Source organism: Lutra lutra, chromosome 7, assembly GCF_902655055.1.
Source record: "Lutra lutra chromosome 7, mLutLut1.2, whole genome shotgun sequence".
In the NCBI taxonomy this organism is placed as follows: Eukaryota; Metazoa; Chordata; class Mammalia; order Carnivora; family Mustelidae; genus Lutra; species Lutra lutra.
Window position 1 is genome coordinate 6,277,431 of NC_062284.1, and position 27,134 is coordinate 6,304,564.

At 47.5% G+C, this 27,134-nt stretch overlaps 1 protein-coding gene across 2 annotated transcripts in view; it reads right to left on the reverse strand.

The window, feature by feature from the left end:
- Nucleotides 1-27,134, reverse strand: part of ABHD2 (abhydrolase domain containing 2, acylglycerol lipase) — a 102,758-nt gene that overhangs the window by 48,492 nt on the left and 27,132 nt on the right. For both annotated transcript variants that reach the window (XM_047735780.1, XM_047735779.1), the window contains exon 3: nucleotides 25,855-26,054. In XM_047735780.1, the coding sequence (XP_047591736.1) occupies nucleotides 25,855-26,048 (194 nt within the window). In that variant the 5' untranslated portion in view covers nucleotides 26,049-26,054. The remainder of the gene's footprint in view (nucleotides 1-25,854; nucleotides 26,055-27,134) is intronic.

A 27,134-nucleotide genomic window follows, 5' to 3' on the forward strand; every position in this document is an offset into this window, starting at 1 on the left:
GGTTCAGCCCCTCCTGACTTTTCCTGGTGGGAGTGCAGGTGGTTGGATATCAGCTCACACTCTCTTCCTGCCTCTTCCTCCTTCCCAGGCCAATGAAGGCAAGGGACTTGGGACCAACAAAGAAGATGGTACGAGCTGAAGAGTAAGGAGCTGGATAGGGGGAAGGTCTATAATGCAGGGCCCCTCGGGGTCTGTGGAGGGGTGGCTGGGTGGGCCACTTGCTGTGGATCTCCAGGGAGGTCACCTGAGGAGTCTTGCTTTTACTCTATTAAGAAGGAAACAAGGGGGCTCCCTGTTTCCCAGAGACGAAGGGAATGCAATGGAAGAGTAACCATGCTCTAATTATCTGCACGACTGAGATACGGGCGAAGGCCAAGGCCACTGGAATCTTACTACAGCTCAGAAACCTCGCCTGTAGTGAAACGTGGACCTCTCCCTTAGTGATGGGGGGCACGTGAAGGACGATCCCTCAGGCCCTTGAACAGAGTAAGTCAGGGACATTTGAGGTAGTAATTGAGGTTCTAGCACCACGAATATATTGACCTCCTTCTTTGAACATGGAGTGTGATAAATTAAACTGCCATTTTCTTTATCTGTAACACTTCACAATTTTCAAAGTTCTTTTTGTCTATGATCTTATTTGCCTTTGATTAAAGTTTATGAAATGGCAGATGTTGTTAGCCTCAATTTACCATGGGGACCCAGAGACCAGAGGGTTAATGGCGTGGCCCCGGTCACTATGCTTACCAAGGGCAGAATCAAGACTTCACCCGGGTCCTTGCCCACTGTGTCCACCGTGCTTGCTTGGATGGTAAGATAGACACGAGGAGGACGAGTAGATGTTGTCATTATAGAGGCTCTTATGATTCCATTAGTCATCCTTTAAAAATACTGGAGTTTTCTAGAACCAATGCAAATGGGACTGCTTGTATCTTCAGTAGTCAACAGCCAGCTTCTGGCTTTAAAAATATATCCAATTAACATACGCACATTTGGGTGTTGTCCATTTTTTTTTTTTTAAGATTTTATTTATTTATTTGACAGAGAGAGATCACAAGTAGGCAGAGAGGCAGGCAGAGAGAGAGAGGGAAGCAGGCTCCCTGCTGAGCAGAGAGCCCGATGCGGGGCTCGATCCCAGACCCTGAGATCATGACCTGAGCCAAAGGCAGAGGCTTAACCCACTGAGCCACCCAGGTGCCCCTGGGGGTTGTCCATTTTTAAGGCCACTGCCAGCCAGGGGCTTTTCAACAACATGGCAAGACCTGTTTTTTTGTTGTTGTTGTTTTAGATTTTATTTATTTGAGAGAGAGAGAGAGAGCAAGGGGAGGAGGAGAGGGAGAAAGAGAGAGACAAGCAGGCTCTGTGCTGAGCGTGGAGCCCGACAAGGGCCTCGGTCCCAAGACCCCAAGATCATGACCTGAGCCAAAACCAAAAGTCGGACGCTCAACTGACTGAGCCACCCAGGCGCCCCGAGCGCTGGTATTTATTCCCAATATAGATCTGCTTATTGAGAAACAATGAACAAGGGTTTCTAAGCCAGAAGCTGACAATAAACAGGAGAAAGGACACTCAGACCAAGTTTTGGGGCTCCTACAAGAACAGGACAACAACGGTCACAGTGAAGGGGACCATTCAGGAGTGTCCCCGTCCTCCACAGCAGTGTGTTGTGGTGTGGTCACATCTCTCCCACAGCTTGGTCCTCTAGTTAAAAGGTGAAACTATCAACTAGAGTCAAATCTCCCTGAAAAAGGAACACACTATCTCTGTAAGTGGGCTCAGGCAGCTTTCCCCACAGGGCTGGGCAGGTGGCTGGGCTGCACTAGGCACAGATGGCATGGGGGGCTTGAGGTGAGGGCTGTGCCGTGGAACAAAGAACCATGTCTTTAAATGCAAGGAGGCAGCAAGATGTTCCCTCTCACACAGAGGCACACAGGCTGATGGGGCCTCAGGCTTAGCTGAGTGGCGAGGCGTGCTGAGAGCCTGGCACGAATGCAGTAGTGTAGGAGAGTGTGCACGTGTGTGTGTGCATGTGTGTGTACGCACGCACACGTTTCTCCCCTCCTTGGTGTACAGAGTTGAATCTGCATATATGAAAAGTACATGGGATGCAACTCCACTATGTACTAGAAAGAAAATCAGGGTAATACTGTAACGTTAAAAAGAAAAAAGTACTAGGGCACTCCTCTTTAATTTACACCCTGCCTAAATTCAAGGGTATTGGGCAGAAGAAGGAACTCAACGTGGAGCAATCTATCCGCACAATTCCATGGGGCGTCCACGGCCACCTTGGCTATCCATCTAGAACTTACTGCCGAGGTTTAAAAGGTCACCAGACAAAATGAGTGGCCCTCTTCTCAAACATTTGTGACTTTAAATTGTTAGCAGTCGTTAACACAGCACTTGGCTGGAAGCCTCACCCGTCCATAGGTCTCGACTTTGTTCCCTGTGCAGGCCGTTCACTCTGCAGACACAGGGCCACCATTTTGTACTCTGCTCCTCATGCCTCCCTCTCCTTTTGCAAACCCAGACCAAAGGGACACTTTAGTGAAAGGGCAAAAAACAGAGGAGTTACACTGTCCTGGGAACCTCGCTTTGGGATGGCTGATAGTGTCCTTGGCTGGCTTTGTGCCCAGTACCAGCCAGGGAGCCAGGCAGGTATGGGGACTGTTCAGAAAATGTGCGCTCAGGACCCTTCCTCAGTTGCCACAGCGAATGCCCATCTCAAGAGCCCCTCCACTCCGCTCAGAGCACACGTGCAGATAAACAAATTTTCCATTTCAAGAAAGGTATCTGTCCTCTGAGCAGAAAGATGACCTTTACTCTGACCAAGAAATTTGTTTTGAGAGTGACAATATGGCCCAGAAAGGCCTCGAGGCTGGCGTCTGGGACCAAACCAAAGACCTGTTATCGGGACGGCCTGCCTTGGCCCATATGTTCTTTTGGCTCTTCAAGACTGAGTCAATTGAATTCAGAGATTAATAAGACATAGAGCCTGCCCTTTAGGGTTCACAATCTGGGGGTGGAATCATGTGAGAAATACACAGACAGCCAGTGTCACAGAGAGGAGTGGGCACTGGGGTCCGAAAGGCAGAATGGGGAGATCGGACAGGGAGGCGTAGTCACATGGCTGAGAAGTATCCATTTAACTCAGTGCATGACGGTGAGTGTTGAGGACTGGTTGCCTGTGCCCCTCAACCTTCATGTGTTGACGCCCTGCCCTGCGATGTGACAGTATGTGGAGGCGACACCTCTTGGAGGTAAGTAGGCGTAGATGAGGTCATGAGAGTAGAGCCCCAAGATGAGACTCATGTCCCTATAAGAAGACGGAGAGCTCTCCTTCTCTGCCGTGTGAAGCCACAGGGACAAGGCGGCCATCTGCAAATCAGGAAGAGGACTCTCACCAGACACCGAATCTGCTCACCAGGCACCTACTCTTGGGCCCACCAGCTTTTGACGGCAGTGAAAAATAACTACGTGTCGATTAAGTTACCAATTTTATGGCATTCTGTTATAGCCATCCGATTTAAGACAGGGAATCTAAGGTCCCCAGACAGCGAGGACTTTTCTGAGCATCCAGTCTCCGTGTCAAAGACTGAACTAGTCCTGTCTCTCACCGAGTCTGCACAACCGCTCTGAGTGAGGACATCACCCCCATTGTACAGATGAGGGAAACAGAGCCTTGACTTGCCTTGCGTCACAAGGTCAGGATTGGGGGGACAGGTGTCTAGCTTCAGGTCAGAGCCTTTCTCACCGGGCCCCAGTCAAGACACGTCAACTTCCTCAACCAGAGGCTAAAGTAACAGACATCTTTGCATCTGGTTTTTCCTATCTGATCATTTGTCTGACTATTGCATTAACTCATGTTCTTCCGAACGGAGAATTGAATTTGTTGGAACTTCTCTAAGGTTTTCTTCGCATACATTAAACAAAAAACCATTTCTTTGATTTTACATATTTTTCACAATTGTAAACGGCTCCCTAATATTAGTAAAGATTTTTTTGTGCAGGAGATCCACTTGGAGGGTAACTACTTTGAATATTCATGTTTGATTATTTCTAATACAAGGCCAGAATGTTAATAAAATCATACTAAACCTCTCCTCAAAGGTAATGAGACCCAGGAGAGAGGATGTGGGGTGCTGTGGAAAGGCGAGGGGACTCTGATTTGGGGAAGCATTTTTATCTTACATTAATGAGGGAGAATAAATTAATTAGGACAAGGATCAGTGCTGGGGGTGATGGTGGAGGGTGTGCACACAGGAAGCAAAGCTTTGTGGCAGCTCCAGAAGTCCGAAAACTGAGCTCCAGGACTTCCTGTGTGTGTGTGTGGGTGTGTGTCTGTGTGTCTCTCTGTGTGTGTACATGTTTGTGTGCCCACAGGGGAGGTAAGAAAGCAGGGAAGGTGTAGAACCCTTGAGAGGTCAGAGTTCAGTTTATAGATACTCATCCTGGATCCTTCCCCTCCATAGGCCTTGAGCCCAGGACCTCCTGCTGCTCCCCCCATGGACCCCTATGGTTCCCTCTGTGGCCTCTCTCCCCTCATCCAGCCTGGCTGCCCGGACACCAGCAGATCTATGTGAGCCCACCCTACCAGGCCTCTGCCTTCTCCAGACATGGAACAGACCACGCACCCCCCACTCCCACCCAGTCCTGCTGGGGAGGCAGGGAAAGGACTTTGTCATTTGCTTCGAGCCTTTCATCTCAAAGTGGCAAGTGGCATATTCAGCTTCCCAAACACCCATTAATAGGCTCATCAGAAATCAGCTTTGCACACAGCCTTTTCCGCCACTGGAGGCAAATACTTCTTCACAGCTGTCACACATTACATTTTCACTGTCGTTACTCGATGTTCTATTCCTGAATTGCAGGATGAAGCCCAGGAAAATTCCAGTGCAGAGATGGTTTGTTTCTGCCTGAAATGACCAAAAGTGGCCTGAGCAAACTAGAGAGAAACCATCCTCTGTTCCTGGAACTGGTTTCTAAATAGTGGGACAGAGGCGACCAGGCCGCGGTGACCCACCCTGTATCCTGTGCGAGCTATAAAAATGGGACTGTTAGAGAAGCACAGGAGTGACAATAAAGCCACTTAAAAAGAAACCACATTCTTTTGCTTCAAGGAAAAATAAACACAGTTTTCAAGTTCAAAGAAAAGCAGTTACAAATCCTCAGAATTGTATTCACACGCTAAATGCATCTGATCTCACTATCTTTCTGCTCCAACAACAGCTTTTAGGACTGGCCACACCTGTCCAGATGAAAGCTCTATCCTCTTTCCTGTCTGTCTCAACCTGGTCTTGACACTGCTACCATAGGCTGGTAGCTTATTAGGAGGCTCCGTCCAGGAAAGAGCTAGTCCCGTCAAGGGCCAGGAGGAGACTGGAGGGCAAACTTGCTCGGCTCGCCCACACTTTGCCCAGAACCCACTCCTTCTTGGCCTCACCCTTCCTGTTGCTAAATTATGGATTTGGAAAACCAGCTCGTGCTGACCGAACAGGACGTGTGCGGATGCACAGCCCACGGAACACTTCTGTTTTGTCCCCGTCTCCCCCACAGGGACCCCTCCCCTGTCACCCGCTGCTCCTTGCCCAATCCACAATTGCCTTTTGTCCGCTTCTCAGCCTAAGGCCACCTCAAAATCTGTGACTGGCGTGGGCAGGACCGAAGATGGAAGCCAAAAAGTCCCACCGCATTTGCCTCTATTTCCAGTGTGGGACACCCGGACTCTGTAAACGTGAAGTTACTGGAAGATCCACCTGGGATGCCCTTTAGAAATGCAGGAATCGAGAAATGATGTCTAAGAGTTAAAATGTTGGCATGCCACATCAGACACGTGTCTTGCTTCTCTTCCGTGTGCAGATAATTCACAAAAGGGTAATCCGCGATGTTGTTAAAAATGTGCTTCTTTTATCAGTAATTACTGATATCATTACTAAAAACCCACGTTAAAAACCTGACTCCAGGGGCGCCTGGGTGGCTCAGTGGGTTAAGCCGCTGCCTTCGGCTCAGGTCATGATCTCAGGTCCTGGGATCGAGTCCCGCATCGGGCTCTCTGCTCAGCAAGAAGCCTGCTTCCCTCTCTCTCTCTGCCTGCCTCTCTGTATACTTGTGATCTCTCTCTGTCAAATAAATAAATAAAATCTTAAAAAAAAAAAAAAAAAAACCTGACTCCATTCCTGTTCCAAGGGAGGTCACGGTCAAGAGAAGGTGAGAAGGAAATTGTATAATGCTCCTACGGACTCTGGAGAGATTGGAACAGATCAGCAGCATTGGAAAACTCAGCACTGCAAACATGTTAATTCTCTCTGAATTATCTATAAGTCTAACAGATACACAGTAAAAAAAAAAACATATTTGGAATCAACAAGCATTCTAAAGCTCATATGAAAAACTGAATGGGCTATAACTGCCAAGGAAATCCTGAAAAAGCAGAGTGGCGAGGGGGGATTAGCCGCACTCTCGCTGCCTGTAGCAAAACATATTTAAAAACTACAAATCTGCGAATGGTATATATTCAGGATTATCAACAGAATGGAACAGACTGGAAATGTGCCTAAATACATCCAAGAAATTTAGTAGGCGAAAAAGGTGGCATTTCAGTAAACGGGGTAAAGACGGATTGTTCGACAGAGGGTGTTGGGTAAAGGGTAGCCATAGATGAAAAAATTAAGTTGGAGCCACACCTCGCGCCAGGATACATTCCAGAGAGGTCGAGCATTTCAAAACAGAGAATGGTACCATCTACGTGCTAGAAAAGGGTGGAACTAAAAAAAAACAATCGTATGAGGAAGGCCTTGCTGAGAAAAACAGAAATCCCCGAAGCCAAAAGAAACAATCGAAAGATTTGACTATGCAAACATTTTTTTTTTTTTTTAAATCAGCATGGTAACCACCATGGGCAAAATCAAAGACAGAGGACAAACTGAGAACAAATATTTGCAAGTCATACCACAAAAGGCTCATTTCCCCAGCACATAAAGAACTCTCCCAGGTGACTGGGAAAAAGCCCAGTGACCCATCAGGAAAATGGGAGGCGGTTCCCAGTAGGCAGGTAAGAGAAATGGAAACAAAAAAAATTCTTAAACGTTGAAAAGATGCACGGCCTCTTTCATAAGAGGAAATACAAAGAAGAATCACATCAGTAAAAATATTTTTCACCTACCAGATTGGCAAACATAAAAAAGTAGGAGACCCCCTTCTGTTGGCAAAGCATGGGGGGCAAGAGACGCTTCTAGTTTATTCTACACGGGCACGTGTGCATAACGCAAATGCACAATTACATTACAGCGGTGTGAAAGTCAACAGTGAGAGACAAGAGAAACCTCTGTGAGCAGATGGATGAAACCAAGGGCTCCCCACTCTGGAATCCCAAGCAGCAGAGACGTCCATGGCGTTAGTGTGGAAAGGTCCCACGGTGGTATTTCATGAACAGTAATAGCGAGGTGCACAACAGTATAAGTACAGTCTGCTACTCTGTGCAATAAATAGCCTGTGAGTGTGTATGTGTGCGTAAGTGCTGTTTTTGCATGGGAAAACTGTGAAACTGGGAACACTGGTTGAAGGCTTAACTTTACACCGAAATGCGTGGGAGCCCACTGACGGCGAGGACAGCACAGCAGAAGAGAACAAGGTCACACACTCTGCTGCTCGGGGAACCTCCCGGAAACAGCTGCTGCCTCTTGAGCAAGCTGAGCCCCGAGCTGAGAGTAAAAAGAAGGAAATGATGCAGCTGTTCTGGAGCTTTCCGTGAGAGGAACATGGTTCCAAAGAGCTGAAAGAAGCCACTGTTGGCGGCCGTGGTTCAGCTCTGATGAAAGGGCTGCCCTCGCCTATGGCATGAGAAGGCAGAAAAATATTTTCTCAAATAGTCAGCCACTCCACCCTCGTGAAGACTTGCCGCAGCTCAGGCACCAAAACTCCATTCTTGTCCTCACAACAAGACAGTTGAGCATGTTCTAGAAAGTTCTGCGAAAGCAAAGTCTCTCTCTCTCTCTCTCTGCATGCAAAGGACAGACTCAAAAGGCAGCGAGCGGCTGGTGTCACTGCTTGTACTTGTAACTGGCAATGAACCACACACGGTTTTCAAAACTATGAAGGACAAAAAGTATGTTCAGAGGCCTCTTGATTTGATTTTGTATCAATTTGAAACAGCTAGAAGAGATCAAATAAAATTCATCCAAATCCTCACAACCCTCAAGAAACTATTTTCATTTTTGTTTCCTTTTTACTGGTATCTATTTGAATACGGAGTATTTAACATAGTTATACTAATAATATACATAATTTTGTCTTCTGCTTTCCTCCTCCACTTACTCCCTGTTTTCTCATTTGCACAGTCATTGTCCTAAGTTCTAGATGACCACACACAATTCTGTCCTGCTTATCAGCTACAGTTTAGGGAACAAACATCTATGCAACACCTTCTATGGGCACATTACATAATCTGACTTGCCCCTTACAGCAACTCTTATTGTTGGGAAACACCCCCTCCTCCATTTACAAACTAGGAAACCAAGTGTCCAAAGATCTAGTAAGAAGTAGGCCCTGCCTTTGAAGTCCATGGTGTGTCTGACCTGACCTCTGACATCCTCTCCCAAGCATCACATGGCCACTGCCTCCTGTGTGGGACGCGTCTGTGGCCAATGTCGACTACCAGAAACAATGCTGGGGGAGTCTCTTTCCATATTTCGCTTTTCCCTTTCTCGATTTTCTTTCACTTCTGCTCACATGTGTGTCCAGAGTTCAATGAAACGCCTCCTCACCTTTCTCCATTCCCAATTCCTGCTTCTGAAAGACAACTATTTTCAAGTCGATATTGTCCCTGTCACCCCATACTCGTCTCCATACTTCTGGAGGCCATGCTTGGCCTGCTGGCTCTTCCATGCCAATTTCTGTGTCACCTACTGCATTTGCCACTGTGGAGGCAGTGTGCTAGCTCTCTTCCACACCCAGAACACACCTCCTCCACTCTTTGCAACCTTGTTATAACACTACCTCTGGTTACATTAATTTTCAGTGTTCATATGACTATGTAAATACTAGTCACAACTAAGTCATGTACAGTAGCCTTTTTTTTTTAAAGTTCTTTATTTCCATCAGGTTATCAATTTTGGCCTTCCTTCATGAGCTGAGCATAACAATTGCCAGCTTATTTCCAAACTCTGAGCAACACTGCGTTTCCGCACAAAGGCATCAGGCCCATCACTAGTTTCGCGTTCTCCTGGAGACACCCCATTTGGGGAGCCCTCCCTCCATCCTGCGAGGCCCCTCGTCCCCTTCCTACGTCTTGGGCCCTGTGGCCACTCTTCCTTGGCTGCCTTCCTTTCTTTGGTGGAGGCCAGCTGGCTTCTGCTAGCTTCTTGAGAGAAAAATGAATTGGGAAAAAAATAAAAACAAAAAAAAAAAAGCCTTTTTTTGAGAGCCACTCTCCATGCCCGAAAATGCCTTTATTTTACCCTCACACTAGGGTGAGTTTGGCCAGTACAGAACTCTGAGTTAGAATCCACTTTTACCTCAGGATTTTGAAGGCCTTGCTCCCCTGTCATCCAGCTTCCGGTCTGCGGTTGACATCTGGGGTCATTCTGACACCTGACCCTCATGTGTCATCCATCTCCTTGCGCCCTGCGACCTTTGCGACCTTGTTTTCTTGCCAGGGTTCCAAAGGTCATCAAGCTCCTCCACCGGGTCTTTCTCATTCCCTGTGCCAGGACTTGAAAGTTCTTTCAATCTGGAGTTTCAGGCCCTACGCTCATGGGCCAACGAGGGGATACCTGTCTGATCATTTCTTCCCTTCCGCTTTTCTAGCCTCTTTCCAGAACTACCGTTATTTGGATATTAGATTTCTTAGGACCGATCCTCTGATTTCTCTTCCACTTTCCATCCTTTGCCTACTTATTCTACTTTCTGCAAGAGTTCCTCAACTTTATCTTGGAACCCCTCTATCGACCTTCTTCATCTATGCTCCAAAAATCTCTTCCTGTTCTCGGAATGTTCCGATTTTAGTCTCTTCTTGCCACACGGATGTGTGCCTTCTCTTGTCCCCAAGTAGCTCATTACGGGTCTTCTTTACTTGGCTCATTTCACTGTGTTTCCTCCACTTCCTTTCTTCTACTTGCCTTTGATCTGTCTTTCATGTTCAAGGCTTTCCTCCTATGGCCAGCGACTCCTGGTTGTCTGCTCCCACTGCAGGGCAGGGCGCTAAGAAGCAGACGGACAGCCAGCTGGCACCCCGGGCAGATCTGTCCATCTGTGGGTTCTGGCCTCTCTGTTAAAGAGCCCTCAAAGGGGGGCGCCTGGGTGGCTCAGTGGGTTAAAGCCTCTGCTTTCGGCTCAGGTCATGATCCCAGGGTCCTGGGATCGAGCCCCGCATCGGGCTCTCTGCTCAGCAGGGAGCCTGCTTCTTCCTCTCTCTCTGCCTGCCTCTCTGCCTACTTGTGATCTCTGTCTGTCAAATAAATAAATAAAAATCTTAAAAAAAAAAAAAAAGAGCCCTCAAATGATAGTGTCTTTGGGACTTTCCTCCTAGGCCGGCCAGTTTCCCCAGTTTCTCTCCCGTCTCCTTGGGGCACCTGGTCATGGCTGGGGCCTTCCATGTACAGATTCTATGGCCCTGGTGCCTCACTCTCACTCTTCACCTGTCAGGGCAGAGGTAGAGCCGTCACCTAGCTGCGGGAGAGGGGAGGAGCCTGGGGGACTTTCTGCCATTTCGCACGTTTGCAGATGTTTCGCACCCCATCCTCAGATGCACCTGGAGCCTCTAGTTCCAGACCTTTCAACTCAGCCCCATTCTTACAGGTTCTCACTCTGCAGGTGTGGGTTCCCGCTCTTTCTGGTCTTCTAAGTTAGTTTCTGCTCGTTCGTCTGCTCTCCACCCATCTGCTCCTATCTCCTGTCCCGTTCTCTATATTCTTGAGAATTTGTGCCTTTTTACCATTTAGTGTCACTTTAGTGGGGGTTTGGGAAGTGTGAACACCAACACGTGTTCAATCCACCATTTCTAATAAGACTTTTAACTTTCTCTGGGTTTCAATGATTTCTCCGGGTTAAATTTGTAATAATGGAGTCAACATTTTTACTCCATTATTTATGATCGTGTGTTCATGTACTCACTCGGTAAACATTCATGGAACACCTGCTACTTGTCAGTTAGTACACGGGGCATTGAGGACCTAAGATACAGGCAAAAGAACAGAGCCTTTGGGGTCCAGGAGACAAGGGACCAGGCTCAGTTCTGACACTCTGCCACTCTGGGCAAGTCAGCTCACCTTGCTGAGTCACACTGACTTATTAGTTAAAAACCGGAGCGTGGAGGTGGGGTGAGGAGTAACGACACCCATCTACCCATTGTTTCATCTGAGGATAAAAGGAAACATACCGAAATCACGGAACCTCATGACTACAGGATAGTAGCCATCCAGGTAATGATAGTATTTGCCACTTTCGTGGTTGTGAACAGTAACTTATTTAACAATTTATCACGGGATACAGACTAACAGAAAATCTTAATGCAAATGAATGTGCTTCTGCGATGCAAGTCCCGGATGCTGCGAGACAACAGAGAGGAGAAGCACTCGCTCTGGGTGTGCAGGGGGATGCCCAGGGAGCCCTCCTCCAAGAGGGGCTGTGCGCTCTCAGATACGGAGGCTGCGCAAACATGTGGAAGGATCCCCGGGAGGATCAGCAAGTGTGAGACCCAGGAGAGAAATGTAGGGGGACCTGATGTGTTTAGAACACAAGGTGCGAGGAGAAGGCAGGCTGATGCCAGACCTACCTACAGGCAGCTTAAAGCCGGGCTATGACACCATCGGATTTGTGCATCAGAGGGCAGATTAGTGGCCTGTGAGGTGAACTAGAAGGGGCTGTAAACAGAGACGTGGCCATGCGTCAGTCCAAACGAGGGATGGAGGCAGAAGCAATGGAATGGGGAGGAGAGGCAGACTGAGGACATGCAGCTTAGGAGGTGGTGACTTTTGTCACCATTTCGCCCCACCCCCCTATTTCCTCTTACGAAAATTACCTTGGCATATCCTGTACCCACTTATCCATGACGGTCTCACCAGTGTTTGAGCTGATACAATGAGTATAAAAATAGCTCCAGAAGGGCTGGGTGGCTCAGTCGGTTAAGAGTCTGACACTTGATCTTGGCTCCAGTCATGATCTCGGGGTACTGGGATCGAGCCCCACGTTGCGCTCTGTGCTCAGGGGGATGTCTGCTTGAGGATTCTCTCTCCCCCTCTGCCCCCCACCACATTCACGATCATGTACTCTCTCTCTTTCTCTCTAAAATAAATAAGTCTTTAAAAAATAAGTAAAAATAGCTCCGATAATAACAGCTATGCTTGCTGAAGTCTTACGCATGCTAAGCATGCTATAAATCATGTCTCTCCTTATCCTCACCCCAAACCTATGAAGTGCTATGACCCCCATTTTACAAGTGAAGACGTAGAGACCCCACCAGTGGGGGGCAGAGCCAGGACTCTGGGTAGCTAACTTCCCCCTCCCCCGGCACCTCTGCCCTCCCCGCTTCGCAACAGTGCTGCAAACTTCACCCCATCTGGTTTTCTTCTCAGCCAGTTTCCTGTCTTTCTCCTTCCTCCTTCAGCTTTTACACCCATTTCTTTGGTGGCTCTGAGCTGACTTCCCTCCTCACCCTACTTCGGAACAGTCAGCCTCAAAATCCCCTCATCTTTCCAGGCCAGCTCGAAGGCCTCTGGTCTGCCCTCGCCCTACCTGACTTTTTGTGCTTGATGCCTTCCCTCTCTGGTTTCTGTGACGCTCACGGTTCCTGGTTGCCCTCTGAATCTCACCAGCTCTTCCTCCCACCCTACCCTGCCGTAGCCACCAGTCCTCAGTCTCCCTCCGTTCTCCGGGGCTGGCAGCTGATCTGGAACCTGCGTGTCTGGCCTGAGGCTCACACCTGAGCTCTGCTGCCACATTCGCACCTGCCCACCTGCACATGCCACAGGGTACCCGAAACTAAACCACTTTCCCTCAGAAGGCAGCTTCCCTGTGACTTCTCTATTCCTGCTCATCAACCTATTCTTCTCTCAACTGCCTTGTAGCCTTCACACTCTCTGTAAGTCAGCCCTCTCTGCCAACACCCATGGACATTACATTATCCGCCACACCTACTTACTCCCATTCTTTCCTAACGCCACAAGTGCTCATGGGATCACATCCAAACTCGTCCTTCCTGGAAATGTGAGCCCCCGTGTGATCTGATCTCTTTCTCCCCCAAAGACCCAGGGCTCTCGGCTATAATCAGACTGCTCTTGTCACACCACATCATGACATAGGGCCTTGGCAAGGAGCTGGCAGGAAGCTGCTATGGAGACCAAGCTGGTGATGGGGCCAGAGCACATAAGCAAACAAGATCAAGGGCACAGAGAGCAAAGGCCAGAGAGAGTGGCAGGTCCAAAGACCACACAAAGAGCACCAAGAGTATCTTTAGGAATCACAAGAGGGATGGTCAGAGTCCAACCAAAGGAAGATCCGTGGATCTGGAGGCCATGGGGGAGAACAGAGTGGCTGTGGGGTCAGGGCCAACCAGTGACAAATCATTGTCATTTTCGAGAGGGCGAGTGGGTGTGCCAAATCATTACCCAAGCAGGCTGCCTGGAAGGCTGACAGGGAAGAAAGAAAAGTGGGTAGATGAGGAGTGCTGGTCTGGAGAGCCAAGTCGGTTTTCCACCAGAAGTGCTTGTTTAAATGATGGACGCTGTGGGCTTCTGCTCACGCTGACCTCTCTACCTTCTGTCATGTTGCTCCACTCATCCAAACCAACTCATCTCCCAGGGTCACTCAAAACTTCAACATCCAAGTCTCCTCAGTACCATCTCCCTCTTTCTCTAAACTCCTTGAGCACTTAACTGAATTGCTCGTTCTGACACTCCATCACACTGATTCCTACCAAAACTACCTCCACACAACAGTGTGCACTCAACGTGTGCGACATAGTGGCCATAGAGAATGGAGAAAATTTTAAGATAGTCGTTTTCCTGAAGCCTCTCAGAACAGGGTTGACCTGATGGGAAATACACACATGGGAAGACATCACATGCCTTCCTGTCCTCAGGTGGGAGCCACAGGGATGGCGCAGGGTAAGGGCTAGAGAGTTCTGGAAGAGGGAGCACGTGGGGGATGAACAGGATTTTGATGGACACGGAAAGCGGAAATATGAGAAAAAGGATTATGTGTGCATGGGAGGGATGAGTGTGATCTCCACACGGTGAACAGACTGGAAGAGCAGGTAACTATAGATTCAAAATATATGTGGGGCGCCTGGGTGGCTCAGTGGGTTAAAGCCTCTGCCTTCAGCTCAGGTCATGATCCCAGAGTCCTGGGATCGAGTCCCGCATCAGGCTCTCTGCTTGGCAGGGAGCCTGCTTCCCCCTCTCTCTGTCTCTGCCTGCCTCTCTGCCCACTTGTGGTCTCTATCAAAAAAATAAATCTTTAAAAAAAAAAAAAATATATATATATATATATATATATATATATATATATATATGTCTACTAGTCACTGAGAGGAATCTTCCTTTACTGAAATGCCAAGGAAGGAAAAGTCCCAACTGCTGTGGTTTGGCAGAATTCAAATGAAAAAGAAACATACACAGTTTCTCAGTTCATATTAGTAAGGAATTGGTGTTCAAGCTTCTGTGATCCGGCCCAAAACACCAGTTTGGGGTCTTGCCACAGGAGAATCTGGTGCTACAAGTCACAGACATGTCAGGTTGGTTGTGGCAATGGCATTAGACGCCGGCGGAAATGGGGAGAAATAGGTGAGCTCCTTCCCAGGAGGCCACAGATAGTTCTGGATCGACCACCAACCTCCAGGCAAGGTTTCCCAATGCTGTGGGTGAAGGCCTCTTTTAATGGCTACCTCTGAAGGGAAGCTGTCTGGCGTGATGCCATGCACCCAGGCTGACTGAGAGCCCTCACTCCATGATTAGAAACTGACACGGGCCAGTTTTAGTATGGTTCCAAAGCTGCCACCAGGCCTGACTCATTTCCGTGACTCATGGCGACCCGCAGTGCAGGCGGCCACCTTGGGCAGAGGAACAGCCCTGAGAAGCACATGGCCCTGGCGGACAGTCGTCTGGGGTGACCACAGCAGGGCGGGGGTAGGGGGGACATCGCATCCAATTGCACCAAATATCCATCCATCAAGGATTAGAGCTTTCTGTAGCAGTAAAAGCTTCATTTCCTAGGATCTCAGGGAGGGGAAGATCCACGAGATTTCTATAGAAATTTAGAAATTTCTTTAGAGGGTGTCTGGGTGGCTTAAAGCCTCTGCCTTTGGCTCGGGTCATGATCCCAGGGTCCTGGGATCGAGCCCTCCATCGGGCTCTCTGCTCAGCAGGGAGCCTGCTTTCCCCTCTCTCTCTGCCTGCCTCTCTGCCTACTTGTGATCTCTGTCAGATAAATAAATAAAATCTTAAAAAAAAAACAAAAGAAATTTCTTTAGAAATCCACGAGATTTTCTTTAGAAACCCCAGAAAATTCTTTCTTGAGTAAATACTCTGCCACCGAGTAGATTGTGATCTGAAGGCCTGTGCCCCCCACAGACCCCGCCTGAAGAGAAGTTATCCTCCAGGCTGTGGAGGAGGATGGGACTTCCTGTATGTGCGCTTCTTACGAGGACGACGTGTAGACTGCGGTCAGATCTTGGCCCCACGGCTGCCTGGAGGCAGTGCTCCCACCCACTCGACCTCTAGAAAACTCTGTCCACGATCCTGTCTTAACTATACTCCACCCATAAAGTGGGTACTGTTCTGGGGTGTCTGGGTGGCTCTGTTGGTTGAGCATTAACTCCTGCTTTGGGCTCCGGTCTTGATCTCTAGGTCACTCCAGGCTCCTCCCTTAAATTTTTTTTTTAAAAGTAGATACTGTCCTGCGGTATGAAGTGCACTATCTGTCATAATGAAGGGAGATGTGCCAGGCAGCAGGCAGAGAAAAAGAATGGTGTGGGATTGAAATTGGTAACCACTGAATTTACAGGGTCAAATAAAATATGAGAAGCCGATAAAAGGTGGCCACGCTTAGAAATGTGATACTTTCGGGACGCCTGGGTGGCTCAGTTGGTTGAGCAGCTGCCTTCGGCTCAGGTCATGATCCCAGCGTCCTGGGATCGAGTCCCACATCGGGCTCCTTGCTCATCAGGGAGCCTGCTTCTCCCTCTGCCTCTGCCTGCCATTCTGTCTGCCTGTGCTTGCTCTCTCTCCCTCTCTCTCTCTGACAAATAAATAAAATCTTTAAAAAAAAAAAAAAAAGAAATGTGATACTTTCTAGAAAATAAGGTCCATTTCCTGCTTCTGGATACTGGGCCAATTTTCAGCCCAGTTGAGAAGGACCACATACTGAGAAGGACCACAGAACGGATGTGATCCCCGGCAAGTCCTGTAGAGTAAGTTTGGTTTAATAAACTACTTTAAGTGACGTTAAGAGTGATTGGTGGGCAGAGACAGACCCTGGACCCTAGTCTGGGAAGGACTGGAAGGTGGGGTGACAGCGATGGGACAGGTTTGCTCAGAGCAGGGGCCCATCGCCCCATCTGCAGGTGCTGGGTCTAACTCTGGGTGACGGCATCAGTGGTAGCACATGCCGTTTTGCTTTTTAAAGGACATGGTAGAGCCCTGACAATATGGCAAGGGGTTGGTCATAAACTCTTGGAAACTGGAAGTAATCGCTTTAAGAAGAGCAAGGCACATGGACGACGATGAGCCTCTTTCCAACTGAATTAAATTACGGCCCTTTCATTAGAATCACAAGCAATTTTAAGATGAAGTCACCCGAAAATGTGACCTCACTGATGTGACCATCACTAATCTTTCATCTTTCAGGTGCTCTTTGACAACACAGATTGTAAATGTGCTCGGAAGGGCTGGAGCCTGGAGAAGGAGCGCATCGGGGGCACTACGGGTCCCCTTAGCAGTTGTTAATGGTTCACCGCAAGCAACTAAGGAAATATTTGCACAGTTCTTAAAATGGGTAACGTCAGGTCAATGGAATTAAGTCACTTGGCAATTAGGAGTTTATCCTATAAAAAGCACAAAGCTTTCCTGTTCAGCCAAGGAGGAAAGGATCTAAATCCGATCTGGAATGTCTCTGAACAAGAGGGAATTAAGAGGAATTTAAGCCCAAAATAATGAAATTCTTTTCAACTTGAACTCACTATAAATAGTGGCACTGGCTCCAGAATTTCCACCCAGGAGGGGTCAGCGGTGGCAATCTGTCTGGAAGGGAGTGTGCGAAGCTGCGTTTACACGGTGTTTTAGTGAAGACGGCAAACGTCAGGTGTCCGTCCCCAAGCCCCTCGCCCTAATGTCTCCGCTGGCACTGCCACCGCTGCAAACAGACAGCCTTATAAGAGGAGGCAAGGAAGGAAAATGCAAGGAGTGGAGGGTCTTTAATAACTCCGTACATTGCACTATCAGAGCAATCTGAATTAGTGCTGTTCTCTGTACTGTACTTCTATTTATTTATGTATTTATTTGAGAGAGAGGGAGAGAGAATGTGCACGAGTGGGGGAGGGACAGAGTGAGAGAGAGAATCTCAACCAGACTCCCAGCTGGGCATGGAGCCCCACGCAAGGCTCGATCTCATGACCCTGAGATCATGACCTGAACTGAAAGCAAGAGTTGGATTTTCAACTGACTGAGCCACCCAGGCGCCTCTCTGTTTATTTAATTTAATATGTCCTTGGTACATAAAAATCAGGTATCTTGTACATCTGTGAAAAATACAGTGTCATTATATATAGAATTAAGCTTTTGTTGGGGGGTAGATACAAGAAAAATGAATACTGTTATGAAGTAGAAGATGTATGCAATGGGGATGGAACTGATAGTGTTTGAGAGAAAAATCAGAAGCAGATCTTCTCTGCTGTCTCAAGAATAATTAGGAAGCAGAGTGGTACAGAAACCAAGTAAAAAATAGAGTGCCTCTGGAAAGTTTGTACAATGAAAAACTTTTAAAAAATGACCCTTCTTGGGGCGCCTGGGTGGCTCAGTGGGTTAAAGCCTCTGCCTTCAGCTCAGGTCAAGATCTCAGGGTCCTGGGATCGAGCCCCGAGTCGGGCTCTCTGCTGGGGAGCCTGCTTCCTCCTCTCTCTCTGCCTGCCTCTCAAAGAAAAAAGACCCTTCTTGGGGCACCTGGGTAGCTAAGTTGGTTAAGCCTCTGACTCTTGATTTCGGTTCAGGTCATGATCTCAGGGTTGTGAAATCGAGTCCTGCATTGGGCTCCACACTGGGCGTGGAGCCCGCATAAGATTCTCTCTCCCCCTCTACCTCTCTCCACCCTCCTAAAAAAAAAAAAAGGAGTAAAAAAATTCAACAACACATCCTCATTTTATACTTGGAGGAGTAAATCCCCAGGTGTTGTTTAACCAAGACTCATGGCAGGAAACCAAACATGGGGACTAATTACCCAGTTCAATAGGATTCTTGTTTGGAATGTGCACTCCAGTGAGTGGGAAGAAGAGACTGGGAGAAGTACAGAACACATACCCATGAACTGTCTATGGAAAGGTCATGACGTTTCTGCCATTCTCTTCCCAGTATCTGCAGCAGCCTCAAAGAGGAACGCCACAGGGAGGGCACCACGCATGTACAGTCAGCTATGATTTTCGACTTCCAGCTCGGTTTGGAATGGATGGGGCTCTCGCCCCCATGTCTTAGGTACCTCTCACCCCCATGGAGAACAATAAATAACACCCAGCTCTTCTGAACGCGGGTGGCAGAAGAAAGCTAGTACGTTTTAGTCTCCAGGAAAGGAAGGGCCCACGAACATGTACCTGTGGTTTTGATCACACTGCTTCCCTTGTCCAGACCCTGCAGGGGCTCCTGGATGTCTCTTGTGCCCAGGAAAAGCACCTCAAGTCTCTGTTTCTCGGCTGGTCTATTAGCTAAGTGCTCCACCACGGTCCAACGAAATGCCTTCATCTTCAGCTAGACCACGACCTACACCGACAGGCTTGCTTGGGAGGGAAAAATCCAGAAGCCTGGCTTCCCATAGGGAATCTGTAAATTTCACCAGCAGGTTTCCAGAGATGGGGCACCTGTTTCCTATCTTCACTTCCTAACCCGGGCCTGTTGCTGGAAACTTCGAGAGGCCCAAGGGAAGGGTGGAAGCTGCAAAGTGCCTCTATGCATATTTGGGGTTGCCCTGCTTTAATTTAAGACCCAAACAACAATCCATCTGCTCTCAGAAACAGAAAAGGGACTTCCCCAAAATAAGATTCCATCAGAGCTCAAGGCACACCCGATTCCCTGGAGGGCCTGCACCCCTGGGCAGTGCTGGCTGCATGGGTGGGGGCGGCAGTGTGGTTTCTCCCGCCCAGCCACATAAGGCACTCACCAAAGTGGGAACAGCCCACACCTACTCCAAAGGATGGAAAACAAAAGACCCAAAGGCTAATATTATACTTAAGGTCTGGGAGCGCTAGAGATCCTGGGATGCACGAGTGTGGCTCTGCATTTGGGATATACCTTCTTTACTGAGAAGAAAAAGTGACAGACACAAATTCCCACAAAATAAGGCAGGATGTGCTAAATGGACACACAGGCTATAGGCTGGGAAAACACATGGATAAGAAGAAGGAAGGGGTTGGGGAGAAATCAGGGCAAGTGCCCAGAATAGACGCTAAGGTTTTCTTATAGGAGAAGAGGCACTTTGGAGGAGAGAGAAAGGAGGGGATTTGGGAATAGCCCGGAGCAGGAGCTCAGGAGGTAGGCACTCAGTGGGCAATGGGACAATGCCACAGGTGACCAGACAGACAGGTAGGCTGAGGTCACCCCGCAGTGTGCGTTGAGTGCTGGCCTGCTTCGAGGAAGCCCATTCAAGTGGTATGGTGACACACGGGTGGGGCAGAGGCAAGGAGGTGACTCAGGACACTCCTGTAAAAGCCCAAGGGAGTGGTAGTTATACAGGTGACTAGTCATGCAAAAGGTCCCCAACTGTATACTTTGGGTTTGTACATTGTACTCTGTGTAAATGATAGCTCAAAATACCCTTTGTAGGCAGAGCACATAAAGAGAGGGAATGACCCATCCCCCTCTTAGATTACATAACCCCTTGGGTTTTTCTGGGCCTTACACAGAGCCGGCTGGAAAATCTGGGAGGGGAGATGTTATTTCCAACGAACAAGGCACGTGGAGCTTGAAGGATAAAGTAGATAAATCAGAGATGTAATGGCATAAGCTGACTTGCTGAGAGGGCTACAATACCACCTTTTTAGACTCTCTTATCTGTACTGAATATAAAGTGACTGGCCCCATGTCTAGCACATAGGAAGTCAGTGGCGTGGGGGCAACTCCAGCAGAGGCTGAAGAAAGCCACAGGAAGCCACAGAATGGCGGGTTACTGGAAAAAACTCTACCAGGACCTTGGAACTCCAAGCTTCTAATTCTTTATATAAACCATTTTCACATACTACTGCAATCTGTTTTCCCAACAGTCCGGAAGTGGGAAAGAATTATATTACTATCATTATTCCTGTTTTGCAGACGAGAAAACAGAGGCTACCATATGAAGAAAAGAGAAACCAGCTATGCTGCTGAGCTTATAACCTGTGAATATTTCTCGGGAAAACAGTCTGGCAATTTATGTAAAATTCCTTCAACTAAGCATATCTTTTTTTTTTTTTTTTTAATTTTTTATTTTTTCAGCATAACAGTATTCATTATTTTTGCACCACACCCAGTGCTCCATGCAATCTGTGCCCTCTACAATACCCACCACCTGGTGCCCCCAACCTCCCACCCCCCCACCCCTTAACAAAATTCTCAGATCGTTTTTCAGAGTCCATAGTCTCTCATGGTTCACCTCCCCTTCCAATTTCCCTCAAATAAGTGAAACCATATGATAATTGACTCTTTCTGCTTGACTTATTTCACTCAGCATAATCTCTTCCAGTCCCGTCCATGTTGCTACAAAACTTGGGTATTCATCCTTTCTTTCTTTCTTTTTTTTTTTTTTTTACAACTAAGCATATCTTTTTATATAGCAAATATATTAAAGAGAATTTACTCTAGGAAGCAATCAGATCTATATATGCATTTACCACAGCAATGGTTATAATTCCAAAGATGTAAAAATGGAAGAACACATGCTCAGTAAAAGAGGAAACTGGTTAAATATGACACTTTATATGATGAAATGGCATTAAATTTAAGTTATCGATGGAATTTTTTACACAATATGTTTCTAATTGAAATTTTCAAGCTGCCGAACAGTTTCTATAGTATCAACTCACTTTGTTAAATAATAAACATGTATGCACAAAAAAGACTGGGGGAGGGGCACCTGGGTGGCTCAGTGGGTTAAGCCTCTGCTTTCTGCTCGGGTCATGATCCCAGGGTCCTGGGATCGAGCCCCGCATTGGGCTCTCTGCTCGGCAGGGAGCCTGCTTCCCTCCTCTCTCTGCCTGCCTCTCTGCCTACTTGTGATCTCTGTCTGTCATATAAATAAATAAAAAATCTAAAAAAAAAAAAAAAAGACTGGGGGGAAAAAAACGGTCCTTAAAGAAAAAAAAAAAAAAGTCCAAGGGGGCTAGTGCCAGCCCGTCCTAGAACATGAAGGGATGGAAATAGGAGAGGGCAGATACATAAGAAAACCTTCTCTTTGGGTTCTTGTCCTTACTCTGTAGCCACGACCCCCACCCTAGGGTCCTTCATCTAAGCGGACTTATCTGATGCTTGGTGACAACAGTGATACTAGACTCAGGTTACTCGTGGTAAAGGACATCACGGGCGTGCTGCCTGTTTCAATTTACACGGGAGGAAACCGAGGGCGAGGAGGGCTGTCACTTGGTCCAGGTTTCTGTGGCTAGTTTAGAAGACCTAGGTTTCCATTCTAGTCCAGATTTCAATTCAGGCCTTTTTGTCTACACCACTGCTGCTAACAACCATTAGGAAATTTGAATGGTTGACAGAATTCTGCAGCTATTAAAAATCAAATGTTAGAACATACATAGCATTGTGGGCAAATGTCCATGGCATAAAGCAGGCCACCCAACACATACAGACCCCTGCTCTGGGCAGGGGAGAGGGCGCATCTGTAGAACAAAGAGACCCAAAGGGATGATCACCTAAGTAATAATGGGATATATCTCTGAGTAGGAGAATTAACAGACGATTTTCATGTGCTTTATTTTTCAGTTTTAGAAAATGAATATGCATTAAATTTTTAATTCAGAAAAAAGTGGACATTTGTAGCATCATCTAGATTTTCTCATAATTTCTGAGCCAAGCTTTAGTCTGCTTATTCCACTGAAAGCAAACATTTCTTGAGAACAAAAAAAGTGAATCACTAGGTAAATATTGATCTGTTGCTAAGTGAACAAGAGACACATCATCCCATGTAAGAACAGTTTTCCTCCAGACATTAAAAGATGCATTTCTAATGTATCTTTGGATAGACGATCTTGAAATAGACTCAAAAACTAACTTTAATGCTAAAGGGAGGGGAAAAAAATCCTTATTCTCATAACGTGTTTTCAATCTTCACCTTTCATCAGTTTTTTTTTCCCAGAGCAGCAGGGAGATATGCTCTGATACCACACGTAGGTCATGATAAGCAGCTGTCTTCAGTCAGCGTTACTGGGTGACACCATTAGCTTGCAGTAAATCAGTTAACTGAACTTTCTAGCCCAGACGATTGTTTGTGAAGGCTGCAGACAGGCTTCCTCTAGGAAAAAAAAAAATCTTCAAAGTCTCAGGAGAAGCACTTTTACCCATAACAGACATGTTTCCTGTCCTCAGCTTCAAATATATGAGAGGCCATTACAGAAATGTGACACAGAGAACTTCAAAGATAGTGGCTTCTGACAGAGTGATTAAAATAGAAAGAGGGTCACGTGGGAATTGGAAGGCCACTCGGGGGCTCGTCCTGCTAAAGATTCTCATCTCAGGCCAGCCCCTTGCTGTTCTCTGCTCCCTCCTCTCCCTCTATATCCTGACAAGAATCTGTCCATCACCCTGTGGATGAGAGGGGGACCAATGCTGGATTCAGTTATCTTCTCTTCTCCTGGGAAGTTTCCTCAAAATGAGAGGAAAAATGAGTCCAACCTCAAAGTTGCTAAGAAGCTTAAATGCATAATGTCTACGAGAGACACGCAACAAATTCAAAATGCAGGAATGAGGACAAAAGAGGGTAACATGAAAACATTCTGCTGATAAGCTACATGAGGGCAGGATATAGTTATTCCTAACATTCAAATCTAAAAAAAAAAAAAAAAAAAGTTAGTTGGGGCATCTGGGTGGCTCAGTCAGTTGAGCATCTGACTCTTGATCTCAGCTCAGGTCTTGAGCTCAGGGTCATGAGTTTGAGCCCCACACTGGGCTCCAGTATGGAGGCTACTTAAAAAATAAATAAATAAATAAATAAATAAATAAAAAATAATAATAATAAAATAAGAGGTTAGTTAAAAGATGGAGGAGAAATAGTGAATCATTTTGTCCTTTGATCATTTGTCATGTTCAAGTCCAAGAGCTTGTCTGTTTAGAATTTAGCTGTTTAAGTAATGTTCCAACATGCTGAAAGGAGGCTGGTCCTATTCTCAAAGGGACAGGTCTTGGAAGGAAACAGTTTCTAGGCAACTCGTCCCTTTGCACCTACCTTCAAACCATAGCTAAGTAACTGACACTGATCTCCATCCTTCCCTATTTGGGTTTTACCAGGAGGGAGTGGGTGACTGGTTAACAACAAGGTTGGACACTTCCATGGGGTTCAAGGACATCTGTGGCCAGGGACACACTTCCAGACCAGGGGAGTGGGTGGGGCCATCTCAGCATGTGGCACCATACCAGCACTTCAGGCTCAGGGAGACAGTGTGCTAGGGCAGAAAAAGAGCACAGAGGACTGTTGGATTTAATATTTCTGGTTTTGTTTTTGTTTTTTTTTAAAGATTTTTATTTATTTATTTGACAGACAGAGATCACAAGTAGGCAGAGAGGCAGGCAGAGAGAGGGGAAGGGAAGCAGGCTCCCTGCTGAGCAGAGAGCCCGATGCGGGACTCGATCCCAGGACCCTGAGATCATGACCTGAGCCGAAGGCAGCGGCTCAACCCACTGAGCCACCCAGGCGCCCTCTGGGTTGTTTTTTTAAAGGAAAACATGAAAAGAGGTAAAAACCTGCCATAATCAACTTTTTTTTTAAACTTTGAATAATTAGTACGGGATCAGACCATCCGCGATGATTTTCTGGAGACCAGACGACTGCCACTTTTCCGTGGCTTCCCCTGGTGACTCAGGAACCTATGCTGGGAGAACTTTGCACTCATCTACACTCTTCATGTACATGTTGACTCAATACTTTTGCTTTTTTCTCTAAAAATGGGATAGCCAAGGAACTTGGGTCTAACTGGGTCCCACTCAATGTGAGAGCAGGTGCAAGTGTCACTTGCCAGTCTGGACTAGTGAATTCTCTAAATCAAGCAGTAATGAAAAATGCTGGCCGACGTGGAAAACATACAGATTCTGCACACCCCCCATGTGGTGAGGAGCTCTGTCAGTGCGTACACTACTGAGTAAGAACACCTGGTCTCATGCCCGGCTGTGGGGCTACTCGACCTGCATGGTGATGGGCAGCCCCCCTAGCAGGAGCAGTTTCAAAGTCAACATGATGACATTTATACTGTACATGGCACTTCCAAGTATTAGGCAATGTGACAGAGTTACGCATCACTCTCGACTTGATAATAACTTTCGAGTCCTGGCACTGCTGTTAAAAGTAAAAAAACTCCACACAAACCTCAAACACCCAAAGCCCACAACGGCAGCTCTTTGCCCTTGGCTAAGAGCATGTGAAAATCGACTAGACGACTGCACAAGACAAAGCAAGAACCCAAACTCCCAGATGTGTCTGCTGGGCACTTGTCCACTCTTAGAAGACAATCATTGACCCCATGTCACCAACCCCCTAGAGGGGGTGAAAAGTTATGTCAGGAGAAGGGGAAAGCTCCTATTACTATCCATTGAGTCTTAGAAACTCCACTGAGTTTCGCCCTCATGCTGAGGGGACACCGTTTAGTAAGATAGTTCTAGAAGAAGCTCCCATCTTAAGGCACGCCTGGCAGAACGTCATCTGTTTGAAGAAGCACAAACAGTGAAGCAGCAATGATGAGCGAGGAGGAAGGAATTCAGACCCAGGACAGCAGGGAATGCTTCATGTTTCATGCCCCGGGCTGGCCCTGAGCCCCGAGGGAAGACAGAGTTATTGAGAGAACATCAACAGGGAAAAATTCAACCACGCACCTCTAGAAAACAGGGGTGACAGAGAATGAAGATTCCTGTTACTTCACCACAACATTTCCTCTCGCAGAAGCAGTGCTCACCCTCGCCCCCTCCAAAATACGGTCCTGGGACTTCACAGAGAAACCTGTGTCCCTCACAATTCAAGTATTCTCTTAGCCGACATCTAGTACATTTTTCAGTAATGCAGATGGAGAGTACCCAACCCGTAAATCTGTGCTTTTTTTTTTGCTTATCATCTTAGGTGAGGATGGTTCCTCTGCCCTAGGACTGGCAACAGTGCACTTGAGAAAGGTCTAGAACACTGTCCAAGTTTTCTGTATCTACCTAAAAATGACTACTGCTCTCTGCAAGGCCCTTCTCATAGATGTGGCCACCACCATGTGGAAAAAGGGATGTTTCCAGGCAACGAAGTTCTCCCCCCGTCCCCTCCCCTCCAGGATTCGAACACCAGGCTGGTATGGAGACCGTGGCTATTTTAACACCAAAGACACTACTTTACATGGATGCCTTAAGGACACAACGTGAAAGGAGTCTTCTCTGAACGCTGTACCAACCAAACAGACCAGTGGGGGGTGGGGGGCGCCCGGTGGGCGTGGGGTCTACTCACTCTTTGGTCAGAAGAGGACAGGACTTGAGCAGAAAGCGCGAGAGCCCGGAGTCCTGGAAGTAGAGGTCAGGCGGGGCGGTGGGGCTCTTCAGATTCAAACAGCGGACGATGACGTACAACACGGCAGCCACGGCCGCCAGCTTCACCCCATCAAACACGGCCGGGAGCTCGGGGGTCTCTAGCATGGCGTTCATCTTGAGCTGGGGAGCAGAAGCACACATCTAGGGTTAGAAGTACAGGGAGGAAGGGCAGAGCCCACGGTGACATGTCACAATCTGGCTATGTCCATAGGCCACCCAGGGTGACTTGTCATCAGGACCTTCAAGCCACCAGAGGACTGGCAACAACCGAAATCACAGTCTTGTGCACTGACAAACTGGGTAAGGTTTGGTTTGGTTCTAATCTGGTGAGCACTTGGAAGATGAGCAAACTAGAAAATGCTGAGAATAGTGTCCTTTGGGGAGCAGGAGAAACAAGTCCAGCCCAAGAGGCTCAAGCTGGACAGGAGATGGTCCCCTGATTTCCATGGGCTGGCAGCCTTGAGTGGCTCTGTACCAGGTGTGTGTGAAGCACTGTGTTTACAGCCTGGGAGACAAAGCGAGCGGGGCCTGACTCTGCCATCTGCTCCCAGTGGGGGTGGGGGGAAGGGGCAGCCCCAGTGCTAGAGACAAGTTCAGACTCCACCCAGGGGGGGCAGCCATCCTTGAGCCTGGGTTTCAGGCAGTGTGAAATGGAACTCAGCCAACTTCTTTCCCTATCCTCATGGACGACAGCCATTAGTCCAAAATCCAGACCAAAATTAAAAATTGGGGGTGTAGAGAATGTGTATGCAGGTCTGGCTTTTCCCCAAGCTCTCCTGATATTTTATCTTTTGAGGTAGCTTTACCTTATACACAACACACACACACACACCCCTTCCAAACACATAAAACCAAACATCAACAACAGAAGCAACAGCAATGAAAACCCAGTTTTTTCCTGCTTAGCAGAAAAGCAGAACATTAGCTGTTACGTTAAAAATCAGGGAAACCACGAGCTGAACGAAAAGGAGAAAATGGTAACTCACAGCCGAGGTAGCTATGGCAACAGCTTCCCTGGAACAGTGTCAGGTAGCCTCTGCTAAAAACAGTCAGCTCGGGAGCTCTGGTGGCCCACAGTGCAGCCAGGACGGGCAAGACAAAACAATCTCCTGAAAACGTGCGCGGGGCATGACCGAATGAACTCTCTGCAGACTGCCAGCGAGGCCAGTGGGGTCCGAGAAAGCCTTTCCTAAGGTCAAG